General features: G+C 37.8%; 1 protein-coding gene across 2 annotated transcripts; it reads right to left on the bottom strand.

Annotated features, from left to right (window-relative positions):
• On the bottom strand, window positions 1-27,131 carry slc6a11b (solute carrier family 6 member 11b). 2 transcript variants are annotated; one of them, XM_072381893.1, is made up of 15 exons: window positions 26,855-27,131; window positions 26,170-26,397; window positions 25,609-25,743; window positions 25,188-25,328; window positions 24,939-25,020; window positions 21,019-21,151; window positions 18,186-18,320; window positions 10,330-10,433; window positions 9,899-10,023; window positions 8,002-8,114; window positions 7,622-7,759; window positions 6,189-6,291; window positions 5,450-5,550; window positions 3,258-3,428; window positions 1-2,323 (listed from the first exon to the last, which is right to left on the bottom strand). In XM_072381893.1, the coding sequence occupies exons 2-15, from the start codon at window positions 26,378-26,380 to the stop codon at window positions 2,180-2,182; spliced, it is 1,836 nt and encodes a 611-aa protein (XP_072237994.1). In that variant the 5' UTR covers window positions 26,381-26,397; window positions 26,855-27,131; the 3' UTR covers window positions 1-2,179. The 2 variants fall into 2 exon arrangements, with proteins under 2 accessions (XP_072237994.1, XP_072237995.1); XM_072381894.1 differs by having other exon boundaries at window positions 26,170-26,394.
• Between the last annotated feature and the right edge of the window lie 485 nt (window positions 27,132-27,616).

Below are 27,616 nucleotides of genomic sequence, written 5' to 3'. Positions count from 1 at the left end.
TGACTTATTTTATATTTATTCTTCAAAAAATGAGTAAGCTGACAGTTCATGTATCCCGTGAATACCAAAATGTGTGTAGAACAGAACAGAACAGTAAAACACTTTCCATTATATTTCTATAACAAGATCCTTTGAGCATATGAAAAGTCAAAACAAATTACATATTCTTTTTACCACAGCAATTCTTTTTTATAATTTTTCATCTCAAGTAACAGAGCACAGATTTCTACAGAGAGAGATGTAAAAATATACATCAACATGATCAGTGTTAAACAGTGGGCTATAATTTTTGATACACACAACTATTAACTTGTACAAACATCTGTGAGGAGGGGAAAATGTCAAAATACATCCACATCAGAGGGACCAATTACATGTTTAAGAGGATGTCATAGCTTATACAGGAGGAACTTCGTCACTTAACACATTCTCAGTTTCTCTCATTTCCTACTCAATCGCACACTTCCTTCTCTCACCAATTCCTTATTTCTTCACCTGCCTACTGTACCTCCTCCTGAAAAACTGTAATAAATTGTTTAATTCCCTCAGATGCTCTCCTCTGATTGCATTTTCATCAGGAAACATTGGCAAGAAAATAAGGGAAGTGAAAGATTTGGACAAAGCAAAGAAGAGTGGAAAATAATTTGAGTGCTGATGGTATAATGGACTGATCTGAACAATGAGTCCAGCTCATTGTCTCCAGCCATGGTTATGTTGAAGACAGGGACAGTGCTTTCAGTCCTGCAGTGGCTCAGATAGCAAAATCAAACCTGGGAGTTTCTCAGTGTCAGAAGAGAGGTCAAAGAAACACAAGTCATTAGCAAGACTATTGCTGAGGCATAAATGTGTGATAACATGCAAAGTATTACAATTTCATATGAGACTTCTGTGATTTTTCAAGCCAACCAATGTGATGAGAAGATGCAGAGCAGATAAAAGAGGAAAACACTGAAAGAGGCAGAAGAGCAGAGGCTGAAGTTGAGAGGGAAGGACAGTGAGAGAAAAGGGTGAAGAGATGAAGCCAAAGAATAAAAAGAATGAGGATAAACAGACAGATGAGGTTTGTAATGCTCATCTGATGTGCGTCCATTTTTCCCACTACAGGCAGAGCAGGAAATAAAAATGCAGGGTTGGAGGCACGTCTGTCAGTCTGTGTTAGGCTCAGCATAATTACTGTGAAATGACAGATATCCATGACTTAAAGGAGGGCGGCTAGAGGAGAAAGAGGTGTGTTTGAGACTCAGCCTGCGAGTAACACACATCTATTTGTAGCCCTGTGATGATCTGTAGCTTAAACCATAAAATAATCTATTTTTTTTTAACTGTGGCAGTTGGTTTCACACCGTCTATACCCTCAATCTTTCTTTTCTAATGTCCATGAGTTTAGCTGTAAACCTCCTAAGGAGAGAAATTTAGCGATAAAGGATGATGCCACATAAATCTTCAAATGCCAGTGGATCCAATATGTGCTAATATGATCATCAATAACCTACTAATATCATTAATTTACATACTGTAAGCAAAGCTTTTGCTTCTGCAGAACTAAAAAGATGTAAAAATGCTCAACAGCCCTCACAGTTGTAGTTGGTTCAGGTAAAAGTCTTTGCAAACAACAGTTCTTGCGGGGATACTCAGAGACCTCCCATAGCCTCAGTATTAAGACAAACTGCAGTATCTTTTCTTAACACACTGAACTATGTAGAATGGTCCCCAGGCTGCTACGTTTCAGATATTCAAATGAGGGTACCCAGTATCAAATATAGAGGTACAGCACTTTGCCAAATAACGCAAGCCGTGTACAAGACAACATGCTGGTATTGGTCTAAAGGCACAGACACAAGTGTAACCGTTACTGACGAGGCACCAGGACAAGTTTTAACAATTGAATGCACGTCATCAAACACATCTTTAAATATTAATGGTTATAAAAGATGAGTCAGCTGCTTTAGTTACAATGTTAATTGAAAACAACAAATGTGTTATTTAAAGTTTGTGCAAAACAGAAGCAGACTACATAAATGTGTGATCCCCCCCTTTTTTTTTACAAGACAAAAATGGCAGTCAGGGTCATTTGTTTCATTTTTTGTTTTGTGTAGTGGCTGACAATGTTGCGGTTTTAATTTTTGTTGGACTATTCATAAAGACAACGAGCAGCTCGGTCGCTCAGTCAGGCGGTCGGTTAGAAATGAGTCTCCTTCTCTGAAATGGTGGATATTTTGCCGTCGACTTTAAGTTTTGCATCATTGGCAGCATATGGACTGAGTGCAGCATTTTTCCCTCTCATTTTCAGGTCTGGACTGGGAGTTGTCAGCTTCTTTATTCTCTGCAGAAAATTTGACACAAGAAATGAGAAAGATGTTATCTCCCATCCTCTGACTGGTTTTATTAAAGGGAAAAAAACTTTAGAAACATAAATCAATGTAAAGATGTAAGAACTAATTTCTTTTGGAACATATTTGAATATCGAGTCTAGAGGTGCTTTGAAAATGCTTGAGTGACCAAGGTGGCGTTGGTATTCCTTTGTTCCATAAAATGCTGTATAAACAGTTTATATGATATCAAATATCAAAAGCTCATATTCAGGGAACATATTGTATTTCACACTGTCCATCTGCATATTCAATATTATTTCAATAGATGCATCTATCTATAAATAAAACTGTTGCAATGCATTGGTATAAAAAGGTAGCAATGAAATCACAAGAAATACAATCAGCAATGTTGATATAGTTTCAGAAATGACTACAACTTCACTGATTTTATCCATCTTTTTATTATCATCATGCTTCAGGTCTGCTAAAAGCCTGAGGCCTCTTCTGATCATCTCATATCAGAAACCATCGTTTCATTTATTTAAACCTCCCTCTAGCAAGGATGAGAAACCAAACAGCTGCATCAAGATCTTTCTAAAAAAGTCAGATATAAGAAATACAACTGCTGTTTGTTCAGGCTTATTCAGTACAAAGTAGGGACAAGTTTGCTTAACATCTAAAAAAAAGCTTTGCTTTTAAGGCTAAACTGTCATCATGAAGTCTTCAATTTCCAAGAAGAGATATGTACACAAAGTTCAGGTTCTGTGTTATAGTCCTTTCATATTTGTTGGGAAGTGACTAAAGTGACTAAAGCCACAACAATTTTAATGTAAATATGTGGAGTGAGCAATAAATCAATTTCTTGTTCTATCTATATTTCCTTATCAATTAGGGTAAGTCTGGAAATTCTAATGAATGTAGTTTTCGTTCTGTGTGCATTGTCACCTCAGAAAAGGTGCCCGGAGTCTTCCAGATCATCCAGATAATCCCCAGTGGGATGCACACCATGGAGGACATAGCCATGAACCAGCCGATGCCATAACCCCAGTCAGGGTAGGTGTAAACATTGTTGTACTTCAGAGGTTTGTATTTAATCAAGAAGAACAGGAAAATTGCCTGCAACGAAAAGACAAATTCTGTTCGTAATATCGTTTAGATCGTGATGAAAAAAAAAAATCCCCAAAAAACATCCTTGCTTAACAGAGCATGCATCATATTACATACAGAAATATTTCTGAATTCCTTGTGAAATATGGACAAAGCCTTCCATTTTGACAAGTAAAGAAATGTATTAATCCTGTTATGTGACAATCAGCGCAGTGCAAAATCAGTGGCTCCCACATAAAATGAATAAATAACATTGTACAAAAGTATATCGCAAAATGTTCTGACTTCTTTCCTTATCTGTTCCCTCAGGGATTTTATTTTTAAGTTTATCAATCATTTTATCAATTCATCAATCATTCCTCCCTGCTCCATCATCTACAGATGTTTCAGGATACAATATGTGAAACACCTGGGACTCATTGACAACAGCAACAGGCAGCAGTGCCTCCAAAGATGTTACATGGACCTGTTTTAGAATTCGGACATCAATTATAAACTATGCATAAGAAAAGCTTGCAGCGGACTTAACATCATCACATGGTTTGTTGGTTTCTGGACAACCATTTGAACTCTTAACATTAGCATTTTGGCCACACTTTGGCCATTTGATGTTATCTTAGTTTTTTTTTTCTTTATAACCCAGAAGTAACCATGTTTGGTGAGCAGAATGGAGCTGAGTGTGATTAGAAAAAGCTCTCTTTAAAAGCTAATATTTATTTATATTTATTTATCCTCAACGACGTGCACGTGCATAATATTCTGAAGGGGTGGATGTTGCTAATGGCACATAACAATATGGAAAAAAATTGTTGACTACAATATTTCATGATAGAAGTTGATGACACCAACTTCAAAATGTGGCTAGCTTAGTAGGGTTAAAAGTATATGTTACTTTAAACCTTCAGACAGCAGCTGTTTGCCGTGTAGAGATATACAAGTGTACTAATGTTCTTACTGGAGTTCACAGCCTTCTATGCTTCACACTTCCTGCTCATAAGCACTCTGTTGTCCAGAGGTCAGGCAAAGTATACATGAAAACAAACGTACATACGAGTATACGGACATGCACGAGTATCTCTCTCAGAGTGAGTGGATTTCTAGCCTTTCCTCCACTGAAAAACATACCTTCTTTGATTAAAAAGAATACCAAAATGAGAGGTATATTTTCAGTTGTATCTGTTTGTTTCGGTCTGAGTAGCTGCTGCTGAAGCATCACAGTAATTTTCTAAGGTTGTATATTACCTCTTTAGCCATTGTCATTCTTATCAGTACACCATCTTAAAGCATTTGCTGTATTTTTGTCATTTATTGACTACAACAGAACATGTAAGTTATAATATGAGATGGTGTTTGTTGTGACATCTGCTCCCACAACTGACACGTCAAAAAGATCATTCAATATTTAATCTTTCAATAGTTTCCCTGGCAAGAGGCACACTCAATAAAGCCATGTGTTTGATGTTGTAAAAAGGGAAATGAATGGATATCATCTGTGAGACAGAAAACATTTTGGTTTCCTTCCTTGTGTCTTATATAAGTTTGTTTTTGTCTGAAACTTTATTTTTCTAACTGATTTTAAGCTTTGCAAGACTGTATAAACAGTGAATCTAGTAGTTACCATAATGCCAAGCTCTGCTGGTGGCAAATGCTATTTTGGAGGATTTGAAGGATTAAATGGCCTAATTGTTAAATTGTGCTACATAAATATATTTGCCCTGGTGCCAGGACCAAGTGTCCTTCATTGGTATGCTATTTTAAGATACTTCCATAGTAGCCTCTTTGATATCAAATAATTGGTAGCAGTCAAATATTGGCCTGAAGGATATTACCTTAAAAGATTGGCTACAAAGCACAATTAAAAGTGATTTGATAGTATGTAAAAAAAGATTATCTTCAATATTAGCTGAAAAAAAAATCATCAATCCAAGAAAACAAATCTAGATCTTTTTTCTGAGTCTTTCCCTCACCACTGTTGATTATCTATGTGTATTTTGCTGTTGCCGTTGTTTCTGTGTTGACATTGAACTCACAGCACAGATGCCTGGGGTCAGAATCATCCAGCACCATTTGATGAAGAAGACAGGTTTGTAGCCAATCATGTCCTCAATATTTAGGTAGAATCTGTCACTACCTGAAAGGAAAAGATATTCACTCAAAAATTTCTGGTTGTAACATCAAAATAATTGTGTGATTGATGTGTGTCGACAGCTTATGACTGTGTAAACAATGCTGCTGATTTGTTGTGAACAAAACCTCGTCCGAAACGTCATATAAACAGAGCCAACGGCATTCTGTAATGCCACATGGCACAAGCGTCTAACTGTATTTGTTGACAAATTGTCTGTTTAAATCAGGCCAGTAATTGTATCTATGAAGCGACGTCTAAACTCAAAAATAAAAAGGAAGATGGTTTTTCTCCTCTCCGTCTTCAATAATGGTATCAGGTGTACACAGCACAGAACAGCATTAGCAAGACAAAAGAAAAGAATGGTTCTGTTATGGTGCTCAAATTTCAACATCTCAAAAAAAAACATAATCTTTATGCCCTGCATGCATTGGAGAGCACTCTCCAGCAGAGGGCAGAAACGAAATATCATTCCATCTTAGAGGCTACAGGCAGGACAAAAGCAGGATACAAGGTTTGTGTAGTTGTTTGTCATCTGAGCTTGAATGTGTTACAGATGTTCAGCTGACAAAAGGCAAATTCTTTCAAATCTGCAGAGTAAGAGGCCAAAAGACTTATGAGTCAATTTAAAACAAACATCTTACCGTACACCCAGCCGATACATATAGACTCAAATATGGCCACAAATAGCAAACACATCCCGCTGGCAGCGTATGAGTCAAACAGCTGGAAGACGTACATCCCTCCCTGATGGAACAAGACAGGTGTCAGTTATCTGCCACAGTCAAAGAAGAGCATAATTTAGGTGACAAATTTGATGTGAATCAGTTATACTCGATTGCGCTCATCAGTGATTTGCTATTAAGGACTCATTTAGTTAACGAATATTCTACAGACCTCCTACTGGTATCCATTAACTGTTTAAATGAAAGATTTTTCATGTCTTTATAACAGTTCATTGCCTCAGGATGTTTAGGTTATTGATGTTGATGGTCATTTTAATTAAATATCAAAGCACTATGATGTATTTTCTTTCTATTTTCACTTGTTCTATATAATTTAGAAAAATTGCTCTTCAACCCTTAATTTACACTGTGTTTTAGAACCCCATTATGACTGTGGCACACTACAAATGTTTCAAGATGACTGAAGGAGATCAACCTCAGCCAATGGTATTGTTCTACGTATGTGAGGTCTGTCAGTCCAAAATTTGATATTATCCCTACTTACGCTTGAAAATGTTGATCGTTCTGACCCATACGTACACATTTAAGACATAGTTTAACTGATTGTGAAACATTAATTGTGTAGCTAGAGTGGAAACATTTACCCCGTGACTGTTGAAAGGTATCAAATCCAACTAGATAAAGCCCTAAGACTCACTGAAGATAGTTTATCATCCACTATACCCCAGTTCAAGAAAACTAGTCTTTTCTGTCTCTGTCATGAGAAATAAAGTATTGGATTAATCTGACAGCAAGATAATCAAAATATCTTCTATATATCTTCCATGTTTCAACAAAGTATTGAACTACACTCCCACACAACCCATTAAACTATGGGGTGGATGGAGTGCAACACACATAGGGACACAAAAAGCTTTTAGTCAATGAAAAAGTATGTGAGGAACTAGGTTCTCCCCCACTGGTGCAACATAAGGATGAAAGGTCTTGAAAACACAGCAGAGCTGCTTATGTTGGTCTTGACTTCAAATTGTATCGGCTGGAAAAAAACTGTCCCACAGCTGATATTGGGGCTATTTTGAAAATACCCAGGGGATGTCACTGAGTCACAACATCAAATTATCTTTAATTTATTCATCATTAATCTGTGTCACTTGTAGTTTAATGATTTTTATAATGATGATGACAGTGACTCAACGTCTACATTGCAATAAATATTTAGAAATAAATCAAGTTCTACCTCAATGAAAAGCATCTGAAATAAGGGCAATGAGCTTTAAATGTAGATATAGGTTGTTCATATGCATGCTAGAGAAGCACGTTATGAATTTTGAAAAACACACAGCTGGAAAACTGAATGGGTGCTGTCTGTGAGTGAAGTCGCTGTGTTTTACCTCCATGCACATGATTAGTCCTATGAAGAAGGAGACTATAGACATGCCAAGAATCAGCAGCTCCCTGCGGTATCCTCTTCTGAAGGTGTCTGGGTACATGTCAACCACAGCTGTCACTAAACTCTCCACACAGACAAACTGGGAAAAACAAGCAAAGTTGGATTGATTATAGAATACATAAGCATATAGTAGGTTGACTTTTTGGTATTTTTCAATGTCTTAGCTATTTCAGTGCGAATTACTCTGCGTATAAAATGTAAGACTGCTATAAGACTTTAAAACAAATGCACGGCCTAGTATGGCCTTGTATTATGGGATCAATTTTACCCCTGCCTTATTGGTCATTGTTTGTTAGATGTTCTCACACCTGTGACACTAACCTGACTGTCCAGGCCAAGGAAGATCAGCATCATAAAAAAGAGACAAGCCCAAAGTGGAGACAGGGGCATCATGGTTACCGCTTTGGGGTATGCAATGAATGCAAGACCAGGACCTGCATGACAAAAAAGACACAAACATCTTTCACTATTACTTTCATCAAGAAACATAAAGAATGCTAATGAACATAAAAAGGGCTCCACAGAGAAAAACAACGGTGGATGTTGCAAGGAATCCTTTTACAGCACCGCAGTGACAAACACGCTTCAGTTGGAAGACATCTTAATGGAAGTCTACCATAAAGAAAAGATTTCACCAGGCCATAGAAATTTATCTGGTGGTGCGACTGCAAACAAATGCATAGAAAGATGTCTACAGCAGGATTTTTTTCTTTCCAAAATAAAGCCAAAAGAAGACAACACTGAACTCAGTTTGGTAATCACTGACAACTACCAGCATAAAATGTTGCAATCCTGAACCTTTACTGTGACACTGTAGTGTTTCTATGTGGAGGATAAACTATTACATGCCTGGAATGATACTGGCCTATACACATTATTACAACTTTTTTTTTACTCCCTAATTATCACAAATTGAGTGAGTATTTATGCAGTATATATATATGAGAATAGTTATGTTGGTATCTGATGCTATATTGCCAAACTACCAAACCTAACTATAATAAATTTAGTGGAGATTTGGAGCATAGCCAAAGTAAGAACTAATGTATTTATTTCATGCAAATTATTATGATTGTACAGCAGGGCCTTGGTGGAGGATGCACTTTCTAAAAACTTGTGTTGCAGTTTAACTCTGAGGGGTTGATGATTTCTCATTACTCTCATAACTGATTATTATTTCTAGACCAAGGCAGAGCCTTGAGCAGACTGTCAGCTCTAATTTTAGGGTATTCACATCCAAAATGTATATATAATGAATTTAAAGTAATTTACTAGAATGTCTTTCAGGGGCTAAAATTTAATTGGACAATTAACTTAAAAGCTTTTTCGTGGACTTTTATGGGCTGTTCCTTTGCTATTACTTCATTAACTAAGCGGGTAAAAGGTTAGAGACTATTCCAAGTGTGTAATTTGCATTTAAAAGCTTTTTCTGTGAATCCACGACATGCAACATGGCACTGTGCACAAATGAAACCGACCACCCTTAGGCTACAAAAACAGAACAAATTCATCAGAGAGATAGCGGAGACATTATCAGTGGCCAAACAAACAGTTTGGTACATCAAGAGAAATAAAGAATGCCTGTGAACGTAACAAGGGGCAGGAGTCCATAGAGAAAAATAGTGTTGGATGATAGATTGTCTGTGGCAAAGAAATGTAATTTAACAACACACAATGGTGAAAAACACTCTTGAGGATGAAAACATCTTAATGCAAGTCTACCATATCAAGATGATTTCACAAGATAAAATACAGAGTGGTCGCCAAAAGGTTCAAAGTACTAATAAACCTCAAGAATGATGGGGTCTGACCAATGAGACTAAGCATGGAGAAAATGGAACAGCCTAGTAGCTGAAGCATTGAACATCATCTGTCAACAAATGGAGGCAATATGGTAGTATGAGCATACATTATTTCCAACAGCACTGAATCAGGAGTCTTTGTTAACTCTGCCAAGTGGGTTATGTGGTCCTTACTCTGCCTTAGGACTAACATCTCAAATCTCTCACTCTCAATCCACTTAAATGCAATGGCCTAAAAGCCGAGGTGAGGAGTGTGGAGTTTTATATCTGGGAAAGTTGATCCATTTTACCACAACGTGATGGATAAGAGCACAAAGACAAGAGCTTTTTCTAAAGCATCTGCAGTCTGCAGGGTTGCGCTGTCACAATAGAGTTCTGGAAGTTGGTTTGATTTTGATTTGGAAGCTTCTTCTTACCCGATTCTGCCACAGCCTCGATGGGAACATTTTGTTCATAGGCCATGAAACCAAGGACAGAGAAGATGGCAAAACCTGCCACAAAGCTCGTACCGCTGTTCAAACAGCACAGCATGATGCAATCCCTGAGGAGTAACACAGAGAGGAAGAGAAAGAGATCACACCTGCTGTTAAAACTGTTGCTGGACTTGACACTAGAAAGAAGACAAAAGGCCTTTCTCTCTCTTTCAGTCTCATGCACAGTAATGTTGTGCATATAAAAATTTATCAGTTTTAATGAACTTTCACCAGCAGAGTGTTACCTTTATAACTTTATAGCTTTAATACTGACAAGCATTCAGTAATAAAGTCTGATATGAAAGCTTCATTATTATCTAATTTTGTTCCTTGATTACTTTTATCATCTTCGACTGTAGCATGTGTATCCTTACCTGTAGCAGTTATTGTCATAGGCATTGTAACTTCCAAGTGCAGTGAGACAACCCAAGCAGATGGCATAGGAGAAGAAGATTTGGGTTCCCGCATCCACCCATACCTAGTATATAAATGGGTGTAAAGATATAGGATATTTGAAAAAAGGCTAAATCAACACAGCATGATTTGTTGCAGTAAGCCTTTGACATTATCTGAACTCTACTGGTTTAGTGTACTGTACTTTGCAGCTGTTCAAAAAAATTCCTCGCTTTCTACCAAATGACAGTTGGCAAACATCTGTCTGGTCGATATAACTCATCACTTTCACACACATGACGAAATGCCATTTTTTTAAGGATACTTTTTGCCAATTTCACCTTTAGTGGAGAGACCAACATTTAAGGCATATGCATGACAACTATACAGAGAGAAATAAAAGTATGATGTTAGTCTCCAAAAAAAGACGACTACTAGATCTTCCTAAAGTCTAGGCACCTTGCCCATGAATTCATATCTATTTTGCCTAAATTAATTTGTACAAACAACTCAGCTGCCAAGAAAATATGTTGCTATCTTCTGCTTCTAGAAACCAAAAACATATATCATGTCTACTTTCTATATGTTCTGATCTTTAAAATGCATGTTCACAGTGTCTGCACACACAATGTACCTATTACACTATCCGTATCTTAAACTCCTGGACCCATACAGAAACATCTTTGGACTAAAAAATGTCTGGGTTACCAACCAACAAACAGGGCCTTATTAGGAGGTCGGCTGAGGTGGTAGATGGGAAAAAGACAAACGCTTTTATCTGACAGACCTGTGTTCAAGTCCAGCATTAAACTGCTCTCATGTATTACCTTCCAAGTCACTGTTTCAGCCTGAGGGAAATCCTCTTACTGGTGTTTTTCTCTTGCTTTTCATTGGTTTTACACACAATTCAAAGACACTTGGACAAGAGAAAAACATGCTTTAAATAGTTTTTAAAAATATGTTATAGCTACATACAGAAGGGGCACATAAATATTTCTGGTTTCTAAAAAATTTAAAATAGCAACTATTTTCCTGGAGACTGAGCTGGTACAGACACAGCACTCAGAAACTTCTGCTCTCATCACTTGTCACACTCTACATCTAGCTCATATTTTAATTACCACATCATCAAAGCTTTTCAGCTTTTCATTATACAAGACAAAAAATCTTTGTGTGATTTTTTTTTTTATTAAACCACAGAATAAAAAGTAATGTAATATGCTTTTCCATTTACAAGAGATAATTATGATGATATGCAAAAAACTGACTTAATCTTCTTTAATGAAATCACACATCTCAATTGTTACCCCATCTTCCAGCTTTTCATCCTACCAGTAACTGTGATGAAATAATGGCTCTGCTCAACTGTCTTCTTTTCCTTCTGAGAGGCGCAAAGTGCACCTGCATGAATAATGGAAAATCCTAAAAGCAGCTGCAAAGTCTTTCAGTGGCTAAATGTTCACATTACGCTTCACTAACTTCCTTTCTTTACACTGTTTGGTGGGATTAAAGGTGGCAAGCAATGGTGAAGGTTTAACTATGCATTCTATGTGCTTCATCTATCTGACTCAAATCATTATTGACAGTAAAGAGACATGATAGATGGGAAGATGAGTTTAATTTCCCATAGTTCAAGTGTAGGAATGCAATTTTTTAAATGGCTTATTTTCTTTAAGGTTACCTTAAATAACCTGGAGTACAGAAAATTAAAAAAATTTTTATAAAGACTATTTCTTCAATTGAAAGCCATTTCAGTAAACAATATCAATTGTATTTGTCTGGTTCATTCAATATGAAAGATAAGAGTTCAATATGAAAGATAAGAGTTCTTTAAACTCAAAACCATCTGCATTGCTACATACCATTACAGTAAACTTCTTAACCAGCCTAGTGTGGCTCTATCAGTGGCAGTGGTTATCTGTTAGTCCTATACTTTGGTCCCTGAAGAAACAAGTCAAAAACTAAAAAACTTATCATAAAATGACCATAAATTAGAAATACATTCATGGTCCATCGAAGATTAATTCTATTGACTTTGATGATCGAATGACCTTTTCTCCAGTCCCTCCATAATGGCAAACTTTTAACTAATATGGTGAAATATCTCAATTTTGACTTCATACAATGCCACAAGAAAACGTGACTTTCTGACTCTCACGTTTGAGCTTGTGTGCATCCTGCCTCTGTCAGTGGGAATTGAGATGTTTCTACAACCTGACTGGAGTCCGTCTGTGGATGAATGAATTTACTCATTAAAAAGGGACCCGCCTCTGATCAAACATTGGAGTAAAATCCAAGTCATGGTTTTGAGAGAACTATCTGTAATGAATGTGAAAGCACAGATCTGAAGAAGGACACATGATCTATATTTTTTTGCAGTACTGAAAGGCATAAAAGTAAATAAGCTTCCGCCATCATGAATGGAAGAAGTTTGGAACAACCAAAGGTAATTTTAGATGTGCCAGCACAGTTACAAGCATAGCTGAGTCAAGCTTTAGTTAGTTAGACCTGACTATTTAATTGGATCACTGTAATTGTCCCAGTATACATGCATGGGAGGGGAATCAAGTTTTTGACTGAAGTATGTATGACACTGAGATCATTTTCATTAATTTAAACACACACATTTGGGAACTTTGCAGACAGAGTCAAGCAATGCAAAGGCAATAGAATAAGAGATTATTCATACCTGTTACCTATACAACAGTGAAGCTAACTTTTCATCTGCCTGTTTTTTTCTCTGAGCTCTCTCCAGCAGTATAATCTAATTTGATGTTAATTCTTGTCCCACGTCTTGCTCATATACCTTATTTCATCTTCTGCACTTCCTCTGATGGTGTTGCCTTGGGTCTAGTTGATGTATCTGCAGAGTTTTTGAAATTGTATTCATAATGATGACAGTGTCTTTTTTCCCCTCCAACTTTGTTTGCAATGTCAAGAGTGTATGTCTTTTCTTAATTCTACTTTATTTATTATGGGGAGAATATTTTTCTTTATGTAGCTGCTGGTGTTTGACATGGTAACGTAAAGCAAAATAGTTTTGTACCAGGCAAGAATCTTTACCACTATACACTGAGCTAATTAATGCAACATTTCTGAATACAAACAAATGTCAAACAATAAAATATGACACTAATGAGAAATGTTTTATGGTATATACACTTTAAGAGGTTTAATGCACTGTTTTTTATCATTTCCTGTATCTCTGCAAATCAAATTATTTAGGTGTAAGTGGATATCACATTTGGTTTATCAACTACACAGAGATTTATGCATGTAAGATTCTTCCCTGAGCTTCAAAATCTGTATTGTGAAATTGGTTTGCAGAGACAAAACAGGACCCCGAGACCCACAGGATCACATGGGGTGCAAGCGAATTCAAACTTAATGCAGCATGGCTCTTTGAAAACTCTCTCACATCACCATTCAGTCACTAATCTCATTTCCCCACCGAAAAACAATTAACAAACGCAAGGTCTTCGCTCCCTCCTGGGAGTAACCACGGTAACTTCTGTGACCTCACAAACACAGGACTGTTCCTGTGGAAGAACAGGGCTTTCTCTCCTAATGTTCATTAATGTTCCCTTTAGTTCACCCTCGGCTGATGGCCGCACAGCACAGGGAAACCTTAAAGGCCCAGGCTCAGAGAGAATCACTTGTTGATGTTGTGCCTAATTTGGCCAGCTTGTGTTTGGTTATGTTGAGACTGCGGCTCCAGGAAACTTTTTTACTGTGTGAAAGCTAGATGACACTGGCTGCGAGATAGGGTTCTTGTAATGTAAATGTACTACTCACAGTGTTCCACACATTCCCCTTTTCTTATGAATGAGATCCATAGGGTTAGGATTTACATGTGAGCTTCACCATTAAGACATTCGGCTGAGGTGAATCAGTTAGATTTCCCTCCCCACAATGTCTAAGGGCCACACATCACTGACTGTAAACTAATCTTTACAGAATACTCACCATATGAAATATCAAAACACTGCAGTTGGTCATGCAAGTCTCAGTTTTACAAACATGGATCAATTATGTAACAGTCTTGTTTCAGTTTTAAATACAAACAACTGTAAACAAAATGCCCAATTTTTTAATAAGATATCTTTGATTAACCAATAATTGACAAAAGGTCAGCTGATTTTGCTCAGTCTCTACTACTACTTAAAACTTAACATTTGCAAAAGAGAACGTGTGATGCTGGATGTGGTTGCAGAGTAAGGAGCTCTGCAGGTGGTTGGAATGACGGTCATTAAAGAAGAGTTTTAGACGGTGATGAATGGAAAAGAATGAAATGCAGAATGGCTGATCAATAACTAAGGAAGGAAAAAGGACTGTAAGCAGACTGTATTTTCCTTATAACACAAGTCACAAATAAAAGATCTGAAGGTGCAAACATGCTAAAAAAAAAGCACTGTTATCTGTTTAGACTCTCACTTTAGGAGGGTGACTTAGTTTGCAACCTGTGTGTGTTAAAATAGTTGAGAAAAGTAAGGTTGAGTGAGTTATGGTTGTTGACTTAATCAACTGAAGATACACAGCAGAGCAGAATATAGCTGCAGCTGTGAAGCGCACACAGATAGGGATGATTAGGTTACCTGTATATAGACGTAAAGTGTCTAAATTGGTTAAGGTTCCAGGATAATAGTTATCAAAATGTAGTACAAGCCATTCACTGCCTCAGAAATGGAAATAAAGCCTTGGTTATGCAAAGATATAAGAGTGTCTCACCATTCCTCAAGACACTTAACCTAAAGCTAACAGTCTATGTACTATGGTTAGGAGCCGTAAATATGGAAAGGTTGCAGTACAAATAAAAAAAATGTGGAGCATGACAACTACTTTGTGGTTGGTATTCCACATTTTTTCAAGACGTTTGTTTGGCTTGCATGTGAAATCATAAGTTGCATGTGATCCAGTGGTAATTAAACTCAAATTAAAAACTATAGAGTAGTTTCTTCTGGATATTTAAGGAGGCCAGCAAACAATATTGTAACATATTAACATTACTGCTCTTATAAGGGCAAAGAGTACTATGAAGCTGGGCTCTGAAATTAAAACAAAAGTTTGACAAGGAAGACAATAACTTTGGAATAAGAAAATTAGGGTTAAGTAAGCAAACACACATTTCTTGTTCTAGTGCCTGGAAATAAAACAAGTGTGTACAAGTGTGTGAGAAGTGTAAAGAGGAGGGGTGATGCACAGAAGAGGGTGAGGAGGAGGGAAACAGCCAGAAAAAGAAAGGTAGAGGAAAGATGGGAATGGAGAAGGCATGATGAAGTTCAGGGCTATAAAAAGAGAGAACAACACTCAACCACACACACTCCACACAGACTGGTGAACAGAACAGAGCCCTGATTGTCCCAGAGGAAGCTAATTTAACATTGGTGTCAGATGTAATGTCCTCTACCGAACAGCACCCTTTCTTTGTCACTCTTCTTCTCTCACTGTGCTGCTGTTTGTTTCTTTAGTTATTCATTGCCTTTTTTCCTCATTCACCATCTATCAACAGTACTATTTCATTTTCTTAAAACAAATTCAGCAGCTGGAGCGCCTAAAATAAGCAAAGTATTTAATACAAAGTTGTACCTACAGCATGTTAAAGTGCTTAAGGTATACCTAATATTTCTACAAAAAGAAAAAAATATATACAACATATAGACATGGCAGCACGCAGGTGTGAGGTCTATAAAACCATAGCAATCATTTAAATTTTTTTTTTTACTTTCTAAATTACAGCCTTCTTTCTGTGACTGGTCTCAGCCTCCCTTACTCCCTTGTTTTGCGCACAGCTGGTTGTCTCACTTGTGGCACAGAGAAAGAGGGTTTTATTTTTGTTTGCACCTACCTGTAGACAAAAAAAGGTAGCTTACTCTGCCAACAAGGAATGCTGAATATTAATATAAATAGAAACTAATATTATAAAAAATATAAAATCAAAATGCCACAGTATAACTTCCAGTCTAGGATTGTAGCATGGAATCTAGCTGTATGTTCTTAACACCTCGTCTTGCCAACAAGTTGTGTGAAACAGACTGGCTTATCTGAGTGTACACTAACAGATCAGCGGTATTTTCAGATAATTATGAAGCAGCAAAGTTTCCTTGTTATCACATTCATGCCATCCAATCATGTGGACCGGCTGTTATCATGAAGAGTGTAAAACAGGTGTTTAGATAAGAAAGAAGTATGAAATGGAAGACATTTCTAAAATAAATTGAAATGCTGTGAGATTTCAACCTGTTCACACTTGTTCTCAATCCCAGCTTGGCATACATAGAAGCTTGGTCAAGACTCATGGGTGTCAGTTTTTGATGTCAAGACTTATGACTTTAGCATAATTTTGAATGATGCAGCATAGTCTAATAGATATCAATAGACATTGATCAATGTCTGAAATCAATGCCAAGAGACAGTAGCTAAATGTCTTCTGTTGTTGATGTCTAAGTTGTTCAATAACCCATTTAAAAGGGTGTATATTAATCAATTATCTATCCAAAGCAGATTGTGTATGTTGTTACCAAGCGCTTTGTAATGGGATATATGGGAAGTTGGCTTGGTACAAAAAACTTTTGTAGATACATGACCACAAGCTAATTTTCTTTACAGCTGGCTCTTGATTGACGTTCCAGACAGTGACTACGGAAAGGTTTTCAAAATATTTATGAGTTATACAACAGTCAAACATTTATTTGACAGACATTGATGCTACCTGCTCTTATCCCTTCTCTGTTTTCAGTGAAACTCTTCATATTTCACAGTTCATGTTGTCATGACACCCCATCCACAGACATTTCCTAGTAGTCTGTTACCTAGCAACCCCATCTGTCTGCATTTTCCAGACGAGGTCAAGGAGTCTCAGTTTGTCTTTATCTGTCTCTATGAATTATATGTTAATGTGCCACCTCTATTAGTCCCAAATCATGATCTTTTAACCCAGCAGGTTCTTAAAGCTCACCGTTTGTCTGACCCCTGATCAGCTCATAACCAGCAGGAAGTGTCAGCTCATATTAGGTCAAAATAGCATCACTGCCACTGGAATGTGAAGCATCATCCAGCCAAAGGTTCCTAACTATATGAAAATATTTCACAGACAGGCACTACTTCACAAATTTACTTTTTTTGGTACACTACTTTGCCACAATCATAATGGATGTAAGAAAGAAAAAAAGACAAACAAAAAACAGCCTAATTTACCTTTTTCAAATACTGTAATAACCCCACCTGCCCCCCTGGCAGCCACTCAGCCCAGAACAGGTAGGTGTGAGGTGAGGTATAAATTCATATCCATGAGTACTTTGACACTCTCAATGAAAACAAAAACATGAACTGATCTGACTGATTAAAAGACCTATAAAGCTCACATTGGGACACATGAAAATATCAAGGACACAAAAATACAAAACTAAACCAAATACAAAAATCCCTTGCAATATCACCACAGCAACCCCCAATAAAAAAAAAAGTGGTGCTTGCTTGTGGAGAATATGCATGCCATCTACAAAGAATTACGTCGACAGCTTTATTTTAATTCATAGCTACAGTATATGTGGATGTCGTATTTTTCCTACTCAGTGCTATTAAGAATGGACACTTTCACTACTCTCACAACAAGTGTGTTTATCATAACTGCACTGTTATTATTTCTGGTTACTTTCAAAAGGAGACGAGGCTGAATCTGAACGTGCAACCAACAAAAGCAGCTGCACTGCTATAAAACTGGAGCTGACATATTAAAACAGCAACTCAAAGGAGTTGTAGGATGACCTGTCTGTTTTCACTATTTCGCTATTTTCACTGAGCTACCAACAGAAAACAATTACAGATGGTGCAAGCCTACCTGAGGGTCGGAGAGACGTGAAATGTCTGGGTAGAGGTAGAACCTGATGCCGTCAAATGCTCCGGGCAACGTGACTCCTCGGACCAGAAGAACCAACAGCATGACATAAGGAAAGGTAGCCGTTACATACACAACCTGCAAGTAGAAACATGCAAATACGATATGTTAATCAGATTAAACAGACTACAGAAAAATGAATATAACACAGATCCATGTCAGTGTTCTTTTAGTTTCTTAACAGAACCTGACATGAGGAATAGAAATGAATCAGACCTATAGTGATGCAAAACAAAAAGCTGCCAACAAACATCCCTCCTCAATAATGCTCTAACCAACATTGACATGTTGCAAAGTTTAGTGCCATCAGTAAAATGATCACATACGACTACTGAGACACAAAGGTGAGCTGACGCAAAAGCAATCTTTCCCCTAATGTTTCATCCACTGTATCACTGTTTCAAGCAAACTGCAACTTATCAGAAATAAGTAGCGCTAAAACTGGAGTCAGTCTGTGAATGAGAGCCACCGCTGCTGACATTACACCTAAAACCCAACTGTTACAGGAACTGTTTGATGCCAATTGGTCTGTGTTTTGATCACAATTAGGGAAAAAAAAATGTGATGTGAGAATGTGATCAAACAAGAGTCCAGCTATCTTAAATTAACCTGTTCTCAATAAAATTCTAGTGGCTCCAAATCATTGTTTGAATCTATCAAGATGTAAATCAGTCAACGTGTAAGAAGCAATTACTAATACTATTTACTTCATAACTACATTCTTTAGTAGGCCAAGACTAGTTTATGTTACACTTTAAATATCTATAAGCACTTGTATAAATGCTTCTTCTTTATCATTTTGTTTGTAAAATACTTTTTTCTCCTTGAAAATGAACTGATTAACTTAAGGACTGATGCCTTAGTGTATATCTAATTTAGGATTTTTGTGGTGCACTGCTTTCAAAATGAAATAATGGCAATATAATATATGTATGGATGTAAGTATGATACATGTAATTACAATACGTACACCTCGCAGGACCCAGTTTATAGCAGCAAGCACTTGCTAACCATCAAAACACTTCTGTTTTTTAACCATTCAAGTCTTGCAGAACTGTGCTCAACATCTCAAGACTCCTTGAACAAAGACTCTGGCCCCTTGGAAGGCAGAGGCGGGCAACATACATCCCCTGGCTTTCTGGCACTCAGTCAAAGTCCAATTGAGGACAGAACGGAGCTGGGCCAGGAGCCTGAAAAGAAAAGAGGGCTCCTCTGGCCCTTTAACAGGAGAAGCCTAGAGGAGTGATGCTGGCAGTGTGGGAAAATGTGCTCCTCTTTGAAGCACGTACAAAAGTGCACGAGTGCACACACACAACTGAACACACACACACTTAGCTTCATTCACAACATAAAAATGAGAGAGCATGTATTGTCAATGGACACACACACACAGCAGTGACCGTACATGCTGGTTACATTACTGTTCTACTGTGTGCAGCATTTTCATGAATGGTTACTCCTTTTCTGTTTCTGGGAGGAGGAAGTGGAGTGTATTGGTGCAGTGAACTTAATCCAACTTCACAGAAGTTCAGTTCTTTTTACCAGCATGGGACTGTGATTTACTCAGTCATTGAGAAATTCTGCTTGACTGAATATCTCGAAGATAAAACCTAAAAAGCTGATTCAAAAGTTTTAAAACAAATGAAATCCGAACCACTTTGAACAGTAATCATCTATGTGGATGTCCACCATAAGCCCTATTTCCTAGCAAGGCTACACGGAGACTGTGGGAAAACGTGTCTTCTGCCCAGCATATTCCTCCTTTAATTTGTCAAATAAAACGATTACACATCCTAAACCTTCTTCCTCCTCCTCTCTTTATCTCTCTGGAGCTGAAAAGAACAATATTCAATCTATCCATGAACTTCTGATGCTCCACATGCTCCTTCCCACTCACCACGGGTAACATCTAAGCCCCTACAAATTTCCTGGTCAAACTTTCCCCTGCCTCACCGTAAATCTAATGGGAGGGCTTAAATGTGAGAATGGTTGGCAAACCCAGCCAACAAAAGCAAACAGCTTAGTAGAGTCGGAACTGAATGAGCTGGAGAGTCTCTAGAAAAGAAAGCATCTCTCTCTTACAACAAGCAAGCTGTGGTTAATTTCTCATAGCAGGAGAGAGATAGAGAGAGGCAGCAGGGGTGGAGGCTTTAGATATACTCTGCATGCTCCTCATGAACGCTCCCCTTTCCTCCATTGAATACAGGAATCAATCTTGGACTGGCTGCTAAAGCCCAGCCATGAAGAAGCATTCTTCCCTCTTACTTCACAGCCAAACAAAAAGATCTTCAAGGAGATATAGGCATTGCCGCCTAGTTGTTTTTCCCCATCATGTAGAATGTGAACCCATTAATTTTTCCTCACTCAATACTCTTATTTTCTCTCTTTTTCCTGACTATCTCTTTTTTTCTCCTTCTGGCTCGATGAACCTATGAGGAGGTTTTTAAGGCTGCTAAGCAGCCAACAAAGCTTCAGAGTTCTTATTGTCCTCATCAAGGCTACTAGAGGAGATTTGAGGAAAGAATTAAAATGGAAAGTGTGACTGGAGGAAATAAGAATGTAGGTGGTGCAGACACCTATTTCGTTTTGTGTTTGCAATACAGAATTCATGTGTCTTCCTGTGAGAGTTTATTTGAGGACTAGGAAGGGAAAGTGCTATATCTCTTGGTAGTTACACATAAGACAAAGACTAAAACTGCTCCAACTAATTCCTGCTCACACATATTCATAAACAAATGCAGCTCAATGATGAGTAGCATGCATTACACAGTCTTACCTTGCCAGTTGACTTGGGTCCTTTCCAGATACAGAAGTAGCAGATGAACCAGGCCAAGGCCAGACACATAGCCAGCTCCCATCGCATCCCCCCCATGTGCTCAATACCATCAGATATTTTCAGCACTCTGCGCCTGATTTGACCCAGAGAACACAGACGATTATTTATTCATATTTAGATTTGGGTAGTAACACAGAAATTGGAAATACTAGATTATAAATGTGAAGCAAAATTAAACCCATAAAGTGCAGCTTCCACAGACTGCCTGAGATCAGTCTCCAGGCATTTAGCTGTACTAAATAAGTCACAACACTGAGGCAGGATTATGAAAAATAAATACAAGCCTGCAGTTCCTCAGTATAAATAGTAAAGTAAATTCTTCTGCTGGTCAGCCACACTTCCTTTGAAATATTAGTGGGGAAATCTCTAAGATTTCACCGCTGAACCTGTTTAGGTCCATTTTAAACATTAAATTACAATAAATGCCACATACTACAAGTACATGTCACACGATGAAAATATAGGAAGTCATTTAATTGACTTTGGAGCTTGAATTTGTCTAAAAAACTGTCCATATGTCCTGTTTCACACAGGTTTTCATCATTAAATTATTTTACTTTTCCTTTACTGCAGAGCAGCGCCACTAAAAACCCCACTTGCTCTATCCCTCAGAAAAATGTGCATTGCATGACATTAATATGTCTCTCCTCTCCAAACCTTTCATCCACCATTTTTAAATAATTGAGCAAATAATTGAGCAAAACAAGTTTGAAAAGATTGACCAGCAGTAAACTATTATTTCATCCATTCTCTAAGATTGAGCATGGAATTATAAACAGAAATAAGTTGCTAAAGGTAAACTGTATGTGGGCTATAACTGCAAAATCAGTAGTGCACTTTAACCATAGAAGAATGAAACTAACAATAAGAACATAATGACAAGTGGGATACACTTTAAACAATATGGCCTTAACCGTTATATTGTGTCTCCACTGTTCACCCTACAATTGTGCGAAGGCAGAAGTACATCCTTTTTTCCTTTTAAGGTTTTACATATCAGGGTAATATCAGGTAAATAAAACCTCAGAGGTTTTGTCAGTGTGCTGGTGTGAAGCTTCAGGTGTGTGTTAACATCATGCCAAGTAAGAAAGACATCCCCAATCATCTTAAGAAACAATAGTTGCTGCCCATCAGTTATAGAAATGTCACAAGGCCAGTTTTAAATAATTTGCAGTTAATCGTTCCATAATTAGAAAGATGATTCACAAGTGAAAAACAGTTTAAACAGTTATAAATCTTCCCAGGAGGGGCCATCTTTGTAGGTTTGCCCTAAGATGAGAATGCTCAGAACTACAAAAACTCCAAGAGCTACACATCTGACTGCACAGGTTTCTGATAGCATGGCAAATGTTAAAGTTCATGAAAGTACAATTAGAAAAAGACTAAAAATGTAAGACTTGTTCAGAAGGATGGCCAGGAGAAAGTCTCCTCTCTCTAGAAAGAACACTGCAGCACAACTCAGGTTTGCTAAGTTATATTTGAGAAAACCACATGATTTCTGGAACAATACGCGTTGGACAGACAAGACCAAAGATGGAGATGTCTGCTTATAATACACAGCAGCATGTGTGTTGAAACCAAACACAGTATATCGACACTGCATATGAACTGTTAAGCTTGGTAGTGGAGGGCAGATGATACCACAAGACATGGACATCTTGCAGTCATTGAGTTGACCATGAACACCTGCATATACTAAACTATTCTAGAGTCACATGGGAAGCCATCTGTCCAACAGCTAAACCTTGGCTGAAAGTGAATAAAGCAACAGGACAATGATCCTGAGCCCAGTAGCAAATCTAAAACAGTATGGCAGAAAAATACATGATCAATGTGTTGCAATGACAAAGTCAAAGTACAGACCTCTATGCAATTTATTGAATGGTGAGTACACACCATATTGTTGGGGTGTTCTTAGTTTTCACTGCCTCTTCATTTTTTCTTAGTTTTTCTTAAGTAAGTAATGGCATGGTGTAATATGTAAAGTTGTGGTGGCTCATCTGAGGTTGTATTTACCTAATTTCAATACCCAATGAAGACCATTTTTCTCATGACTCTATGTGTAGAGTTTGCATAACATTGTTTAAATGGGATTGCTTTGTTATGTGACATTAACTGGAGGAGGAAAACCACTCTGATGGTATGTATTGACATACCTGCAGTTGGCAGGCTGTGGGTTTGGAGGACAGACATTATATCAGTATACTGACAATGATATTGCGCTCCACTTCAAAGTACAACTGAGAATATATTCAGTTTTTTGGTGCGACAACAGCTCTGGGCATCAGAGGCAGTAAATAACTAGTTAGAATTGGTCATGGAGTGGACTGACATCAGACATGTCAACAGTGTTACAATGAGCCAAATCCAGGCCTGATAGCACCACCATCTAGATATAAATACAGCTTACTTGTGTGTCATCAAGTTGCAAACAATAGATAAAAAGTTGTTGATTTTGATATGACTGAAGGTGTGGGTGATGGTTATAGGCCATGTTACGTGTAATAATAACGTCATATCTTGTCTGTGGTGGTGAATCAAGCGTGTGTTTCCTGTTTGTTAGAACAAACCCAGGCAACAGTGATGGAGGATGAGATCCAGGACTCTGAGCCACAGAGCCATCTGGCAGTGCCAAATCTTTGCCACCGAGTTCACCCCCAGGGCTCCTGACCAGCCATTGATCATCCTGACATGTTCTTGGTGGATGTCCACAAGTTTGGTCCAGCACAGCCCCCCTGTCACTTTCTGGTCATCTTAAAGTGCACAATGTGTGTATAAATATGTCTGTGTAGCTTCTTAGATACATGTTTATCTTTTGTTTTTGGGATTTCTTTTTTGCCTTTTTTAAATGTATGCATGTGGTTTATGTGATTGTGCGAACAAGTCTCTAAATTACATGATAATAAGTAATAGTTTTAAAAGAAGCAGTGTCATCGAAAGTAGGGCTAAACAAATACAAACAAGTTATAATTCACCTGGATGCATTATATTCTTGAAATTAGTTTCTTAAAATTGCTGTATATTTTTGGCAGTGTATTTTTTTTCACTCCTTTTGTAAAGTGTTGATCATTTTAGTCCCTATGTATACATAGCATTTAAAAATGTGCTTGTCTGGTAGTCTTACCATGTACCAACATCTTTGTTTTGTTTTCTTACAGTACAAAGGTTGAACAACTGCTTGCACTAACAGAAATAAAGATGAAAAAAATTTACCTTGAAATGAAAGTAAAGTAAGTAAAGTCCAGTCTATTTTGACATAAACTTAAAAAAGCTTGGTCAGATTCTATTTTTGCCAACAACAAGGTTGTTTGCTCTGTCGCCTAATACTATCTAAGGTTAGGTTTGTGCTGCTGGTTCCAATCTGATATTTTCCTAACCGTTAAGCTACTCCTTTTGATTTCAATAGATAGTCTTTAAAAAGTCCATAAGTGTGTCGCAAATGAGATTTGACCCAGCAGTGTAAACACAGCTACTGGCAGTGAGACAGGAAGTGTGGTCAGCATTACACACTGACAAGGCCTGATCTGCTGCCACACACATGGCTCTAGCTGAGAGACAGCTGGCCTACCATGGCCTGCTGACACACAAATATGAAAAGGGCTGACTAATTATTGGGGGTAAGGTTAGGAGAGGGGGGTGCCGTCAGTAACTCAGCTTTTCAACAATATGGCAGATAACATGATCTTCAGACATAATGTTTCAAAGACTTCTTTAAAGCACGATATCAGAATGATTTCATAATCTTTTAAACCCACAGATGAGATAATACACTACAATTATAAACTTTTTTTGTTATGTGACTTTTTACACTATGACATGAGGAATATGAGCAAGATATGAAAAACATAAAGTGTACTCACTCCCAGAACTCAATGACTGGAGAAGTTGCGTTGGCATTTGTGATGTTAGTGGCATTATCTCCATAATAATCAACACAGTTTTCTGTAAATACACAGTTATCATTAGTACTCTTTCTTTCTTACTTCTTGGAATCAAGTAAATATGTAGCTGTTAACAACAATATCAAGCAAATATTTTCTGTTTTTAGAGGAATATTTGGTGTTGTTAGAGTATTTTTTACTCTAGTGCTTGTTCCATCATCCTCCTACCTGTATTCCAGTAGTGCCCACAAGAAGCCCATGGCAGCTCAGTGGTGAAGCAGTTAAACAGATAGAAAATGGCCCAGGAAAGAATCACTATATAGTACACATTTAGATGAGCTTCAATCACCTGTGTTGCATAGCCAATACCTGAAAATGAAAAAAAAAGACATATCTGGGTGGATATCTTTTAAAGATATAATTACAACCTCCACAGCTGAACCATAAAATCGTAAGAGTAGCTTATCAACACTACAATGAGTCAGTGCGTTACAACTATCATAAAAAAACAAGAAATTACAATTTTTTATGTGTATGTTCAAGAAAATGGTTGTTGGAACATCCCTTTTTGTCTCTACAGAGCCTTCTTTTTCTTTGATAATTAAAACACAGACCAGAAAAAGAAAAGATAATGCAAGCATTTTCTCACCCTCAAATAGTGGGCAGACTTTCCTCCAGCAGGTGATGCCTCCCTCGCTGGTGAACTGACCCAAGGCAGTCTCCAGGAAAAACACAGGGATACCGCAGCACACGAAGAAGATGACATATGGAACAAAGAAGGCACCTTGAGGCACACAAACAAAAATGCATAATGAAGCAAAAATTCTCAGTGCTTACTTGAAGAGGGTTCATGTGAAGAGTTTAATGAAAGGTGCAACTCAAAAGTCTCAGATAAAAGTACTCTTTATGATGCCACGCTCACACTGCAGAGTGACCTTTTCAGATACTGAGGCAGCACCACACTGCGCAGCTTAATGTGGGCCTATTGAGGTGACCTGCCTCTTTTATTGACATCACTATGTATAATATCTTAATTATACCTCCTTTCAGGTAAGAGTAGGTTAGTCTTGACAGATAATTCTTCCATGATCTGTCCGCTTTCTACCTGCAAGATGATAGGCTCTATGACTGGCAGTTTTCGAAGAAAAAAACCTCTCTTGTCAACATATATTTTTCTTCAAGATAGTCATAGATATAAAATAAACCTTGCCTCCTCCATTCTTGTAGCAGAGGTAAGGAAACCTCCAGACATTGCCCAGCCCGATGATCTCTCCAGCCACAGACAGGACAAACTCAATCTTGTTGTTCCAGTGGCCCCTTTCATTGTACTGCCCGTTGTCTAGGCTGGAGCTCGACCCTTCCGGGTCTTTGCCATCTTCTGGTTTACCGTTTATAACGGGCCCACTCTTCTCAGCTGTCATGACGCTCGGGCAGCCTGCTGAGAGGGAAGAAACAGAAGGACAAAAGATGACTTCAAACCTTTAACAGGATTCAGCTCACAATTTTCCTGGTACCTAAATATCAACGCTTGTCTAAAAATGGCAAAACCACACCCATTTAACATGATGTAGAGTTATGCATGTGAAGGTTCAAACCAAGGGAAAGCAGTCTTAATCACCTTTATTGTATTCAAATTTGTTTTTTAAAAAAAGAATAAATTAAATAAATCATGGGAAAAACAAACCTATTTATTATGACAATTGAGTTTAAGTAATACTCCTGCTACTCCTAATATGCTTATAAAACTGACAAAACTGAATAAAAAGTGTGTAAAAATGCACTAACCCAATCAACATCCTCCCTCTTAATATGGTTTATCAGCAAATGTACAAGAATATTGCGCTTTAGTGTGAAATAGTCCTTATTCACAGAGAAATCAAACTCGCTCTACTCACCAGTCTCCTATGGAAAAGTGGCAAACCTCCTTTTGGCTCCCGCGATAATGCGCACTAACAATCACCTTTACAAAAACGGAGGGTTAAGCCTGATCCCGGGGGCGAAGAGAAGAGAGAGGGGACAAAAGAAACAAAAAGAAAACAATCTGCACCCGCAGACGAGTGAGATGGTTGTGTTGCCTGCGCGTCAATATAAAAGGATGATCCCCGTGGCTGAGTTACGGTACAGAGCTTGCACCAGGCGCTGGATAACCTGCAACTGCGCTCCCACTCTGCGAGCGGTCTACTCTCAAGCGCCTCTACTTGGATAACAGCCATGTGGTAACTAGTGTGGCTCTCACCCCAGTTACCACGGCACAGAGAGAGCAGGGTGGCTAGGGGATATGGACAAAACACGGGAAAAAAGTTGATGGCTTCTTCTTTATAAACGTTACAAAAATGCAAAAAAAAAAATCTATTTTCAAATATTCATGTTAACCAACGTTTTCTACATGAAAATCCACGAGAAAGATGTGGCTCATCCTCGGAAATAAATCATTAGTCAGTCGAGATATTAGACAGCGAACTTTGACTTGTTTTTTTTTGTGGATAGTATAGGGATTAGTGCTGGACACGAGAGGCATTTGACTCAACTTCAAAGCCAACACGTCTTGAAAGCACACCTCCATTCAACAAGCAAAAACAAAATCACTCAAACCAGTCTCAAACAATCACTGTAATACATCATGGGCAACAGGTGAAGCTAAATACATTTCCATAAAT

The sequence above is a fragment of the Leuresthes tenuis genome, unplaced genomic scaffold, assembly GCF_036924035.1.
Source record: "Leuresthes tenuis unplaced genomic scaffold, fLeuTen1.0.hap1 SCAF_3, whole genome shotgun sequence".
NCBI classification, from domain to species: domain Eukaryota; kingdom Metazoa; phylum Chordata; class Actinopteri; order Atheriniformes; family Atherinopsidae; genus Leuresthes; species Leuresthes tenuis.
Note: the sequence above shows the minus strand (reverse complement) of the source record. Positions and strands in the feature narration are given on the sequence as shown.

Bases quoted from the DNA above. Each gene is read 5' to 3' on its own strand.
- slc6a11b (XM_072381893.1), bottom strand. From the start codon at position 26,380: ATGACAGCTGAGAAGAGTGGGCCCGTTATAAACGGTAAACCAGAAGAT. The intron at 10,434-18,185 runs GTAGGCTTGCAC...TTTATATACTAG, and splicing joins CACGTCTCTCCGACCCTCAG to GTATGGGTGGATGCGGGAAC. The intron at 8,115-9,898 runs GTAAGAAGAAGC...TTTGTCATGCAG, and splicing joins CGAGGCTGTGGCAGAATCGG to GTCCTGGTCTTGCATTCATT.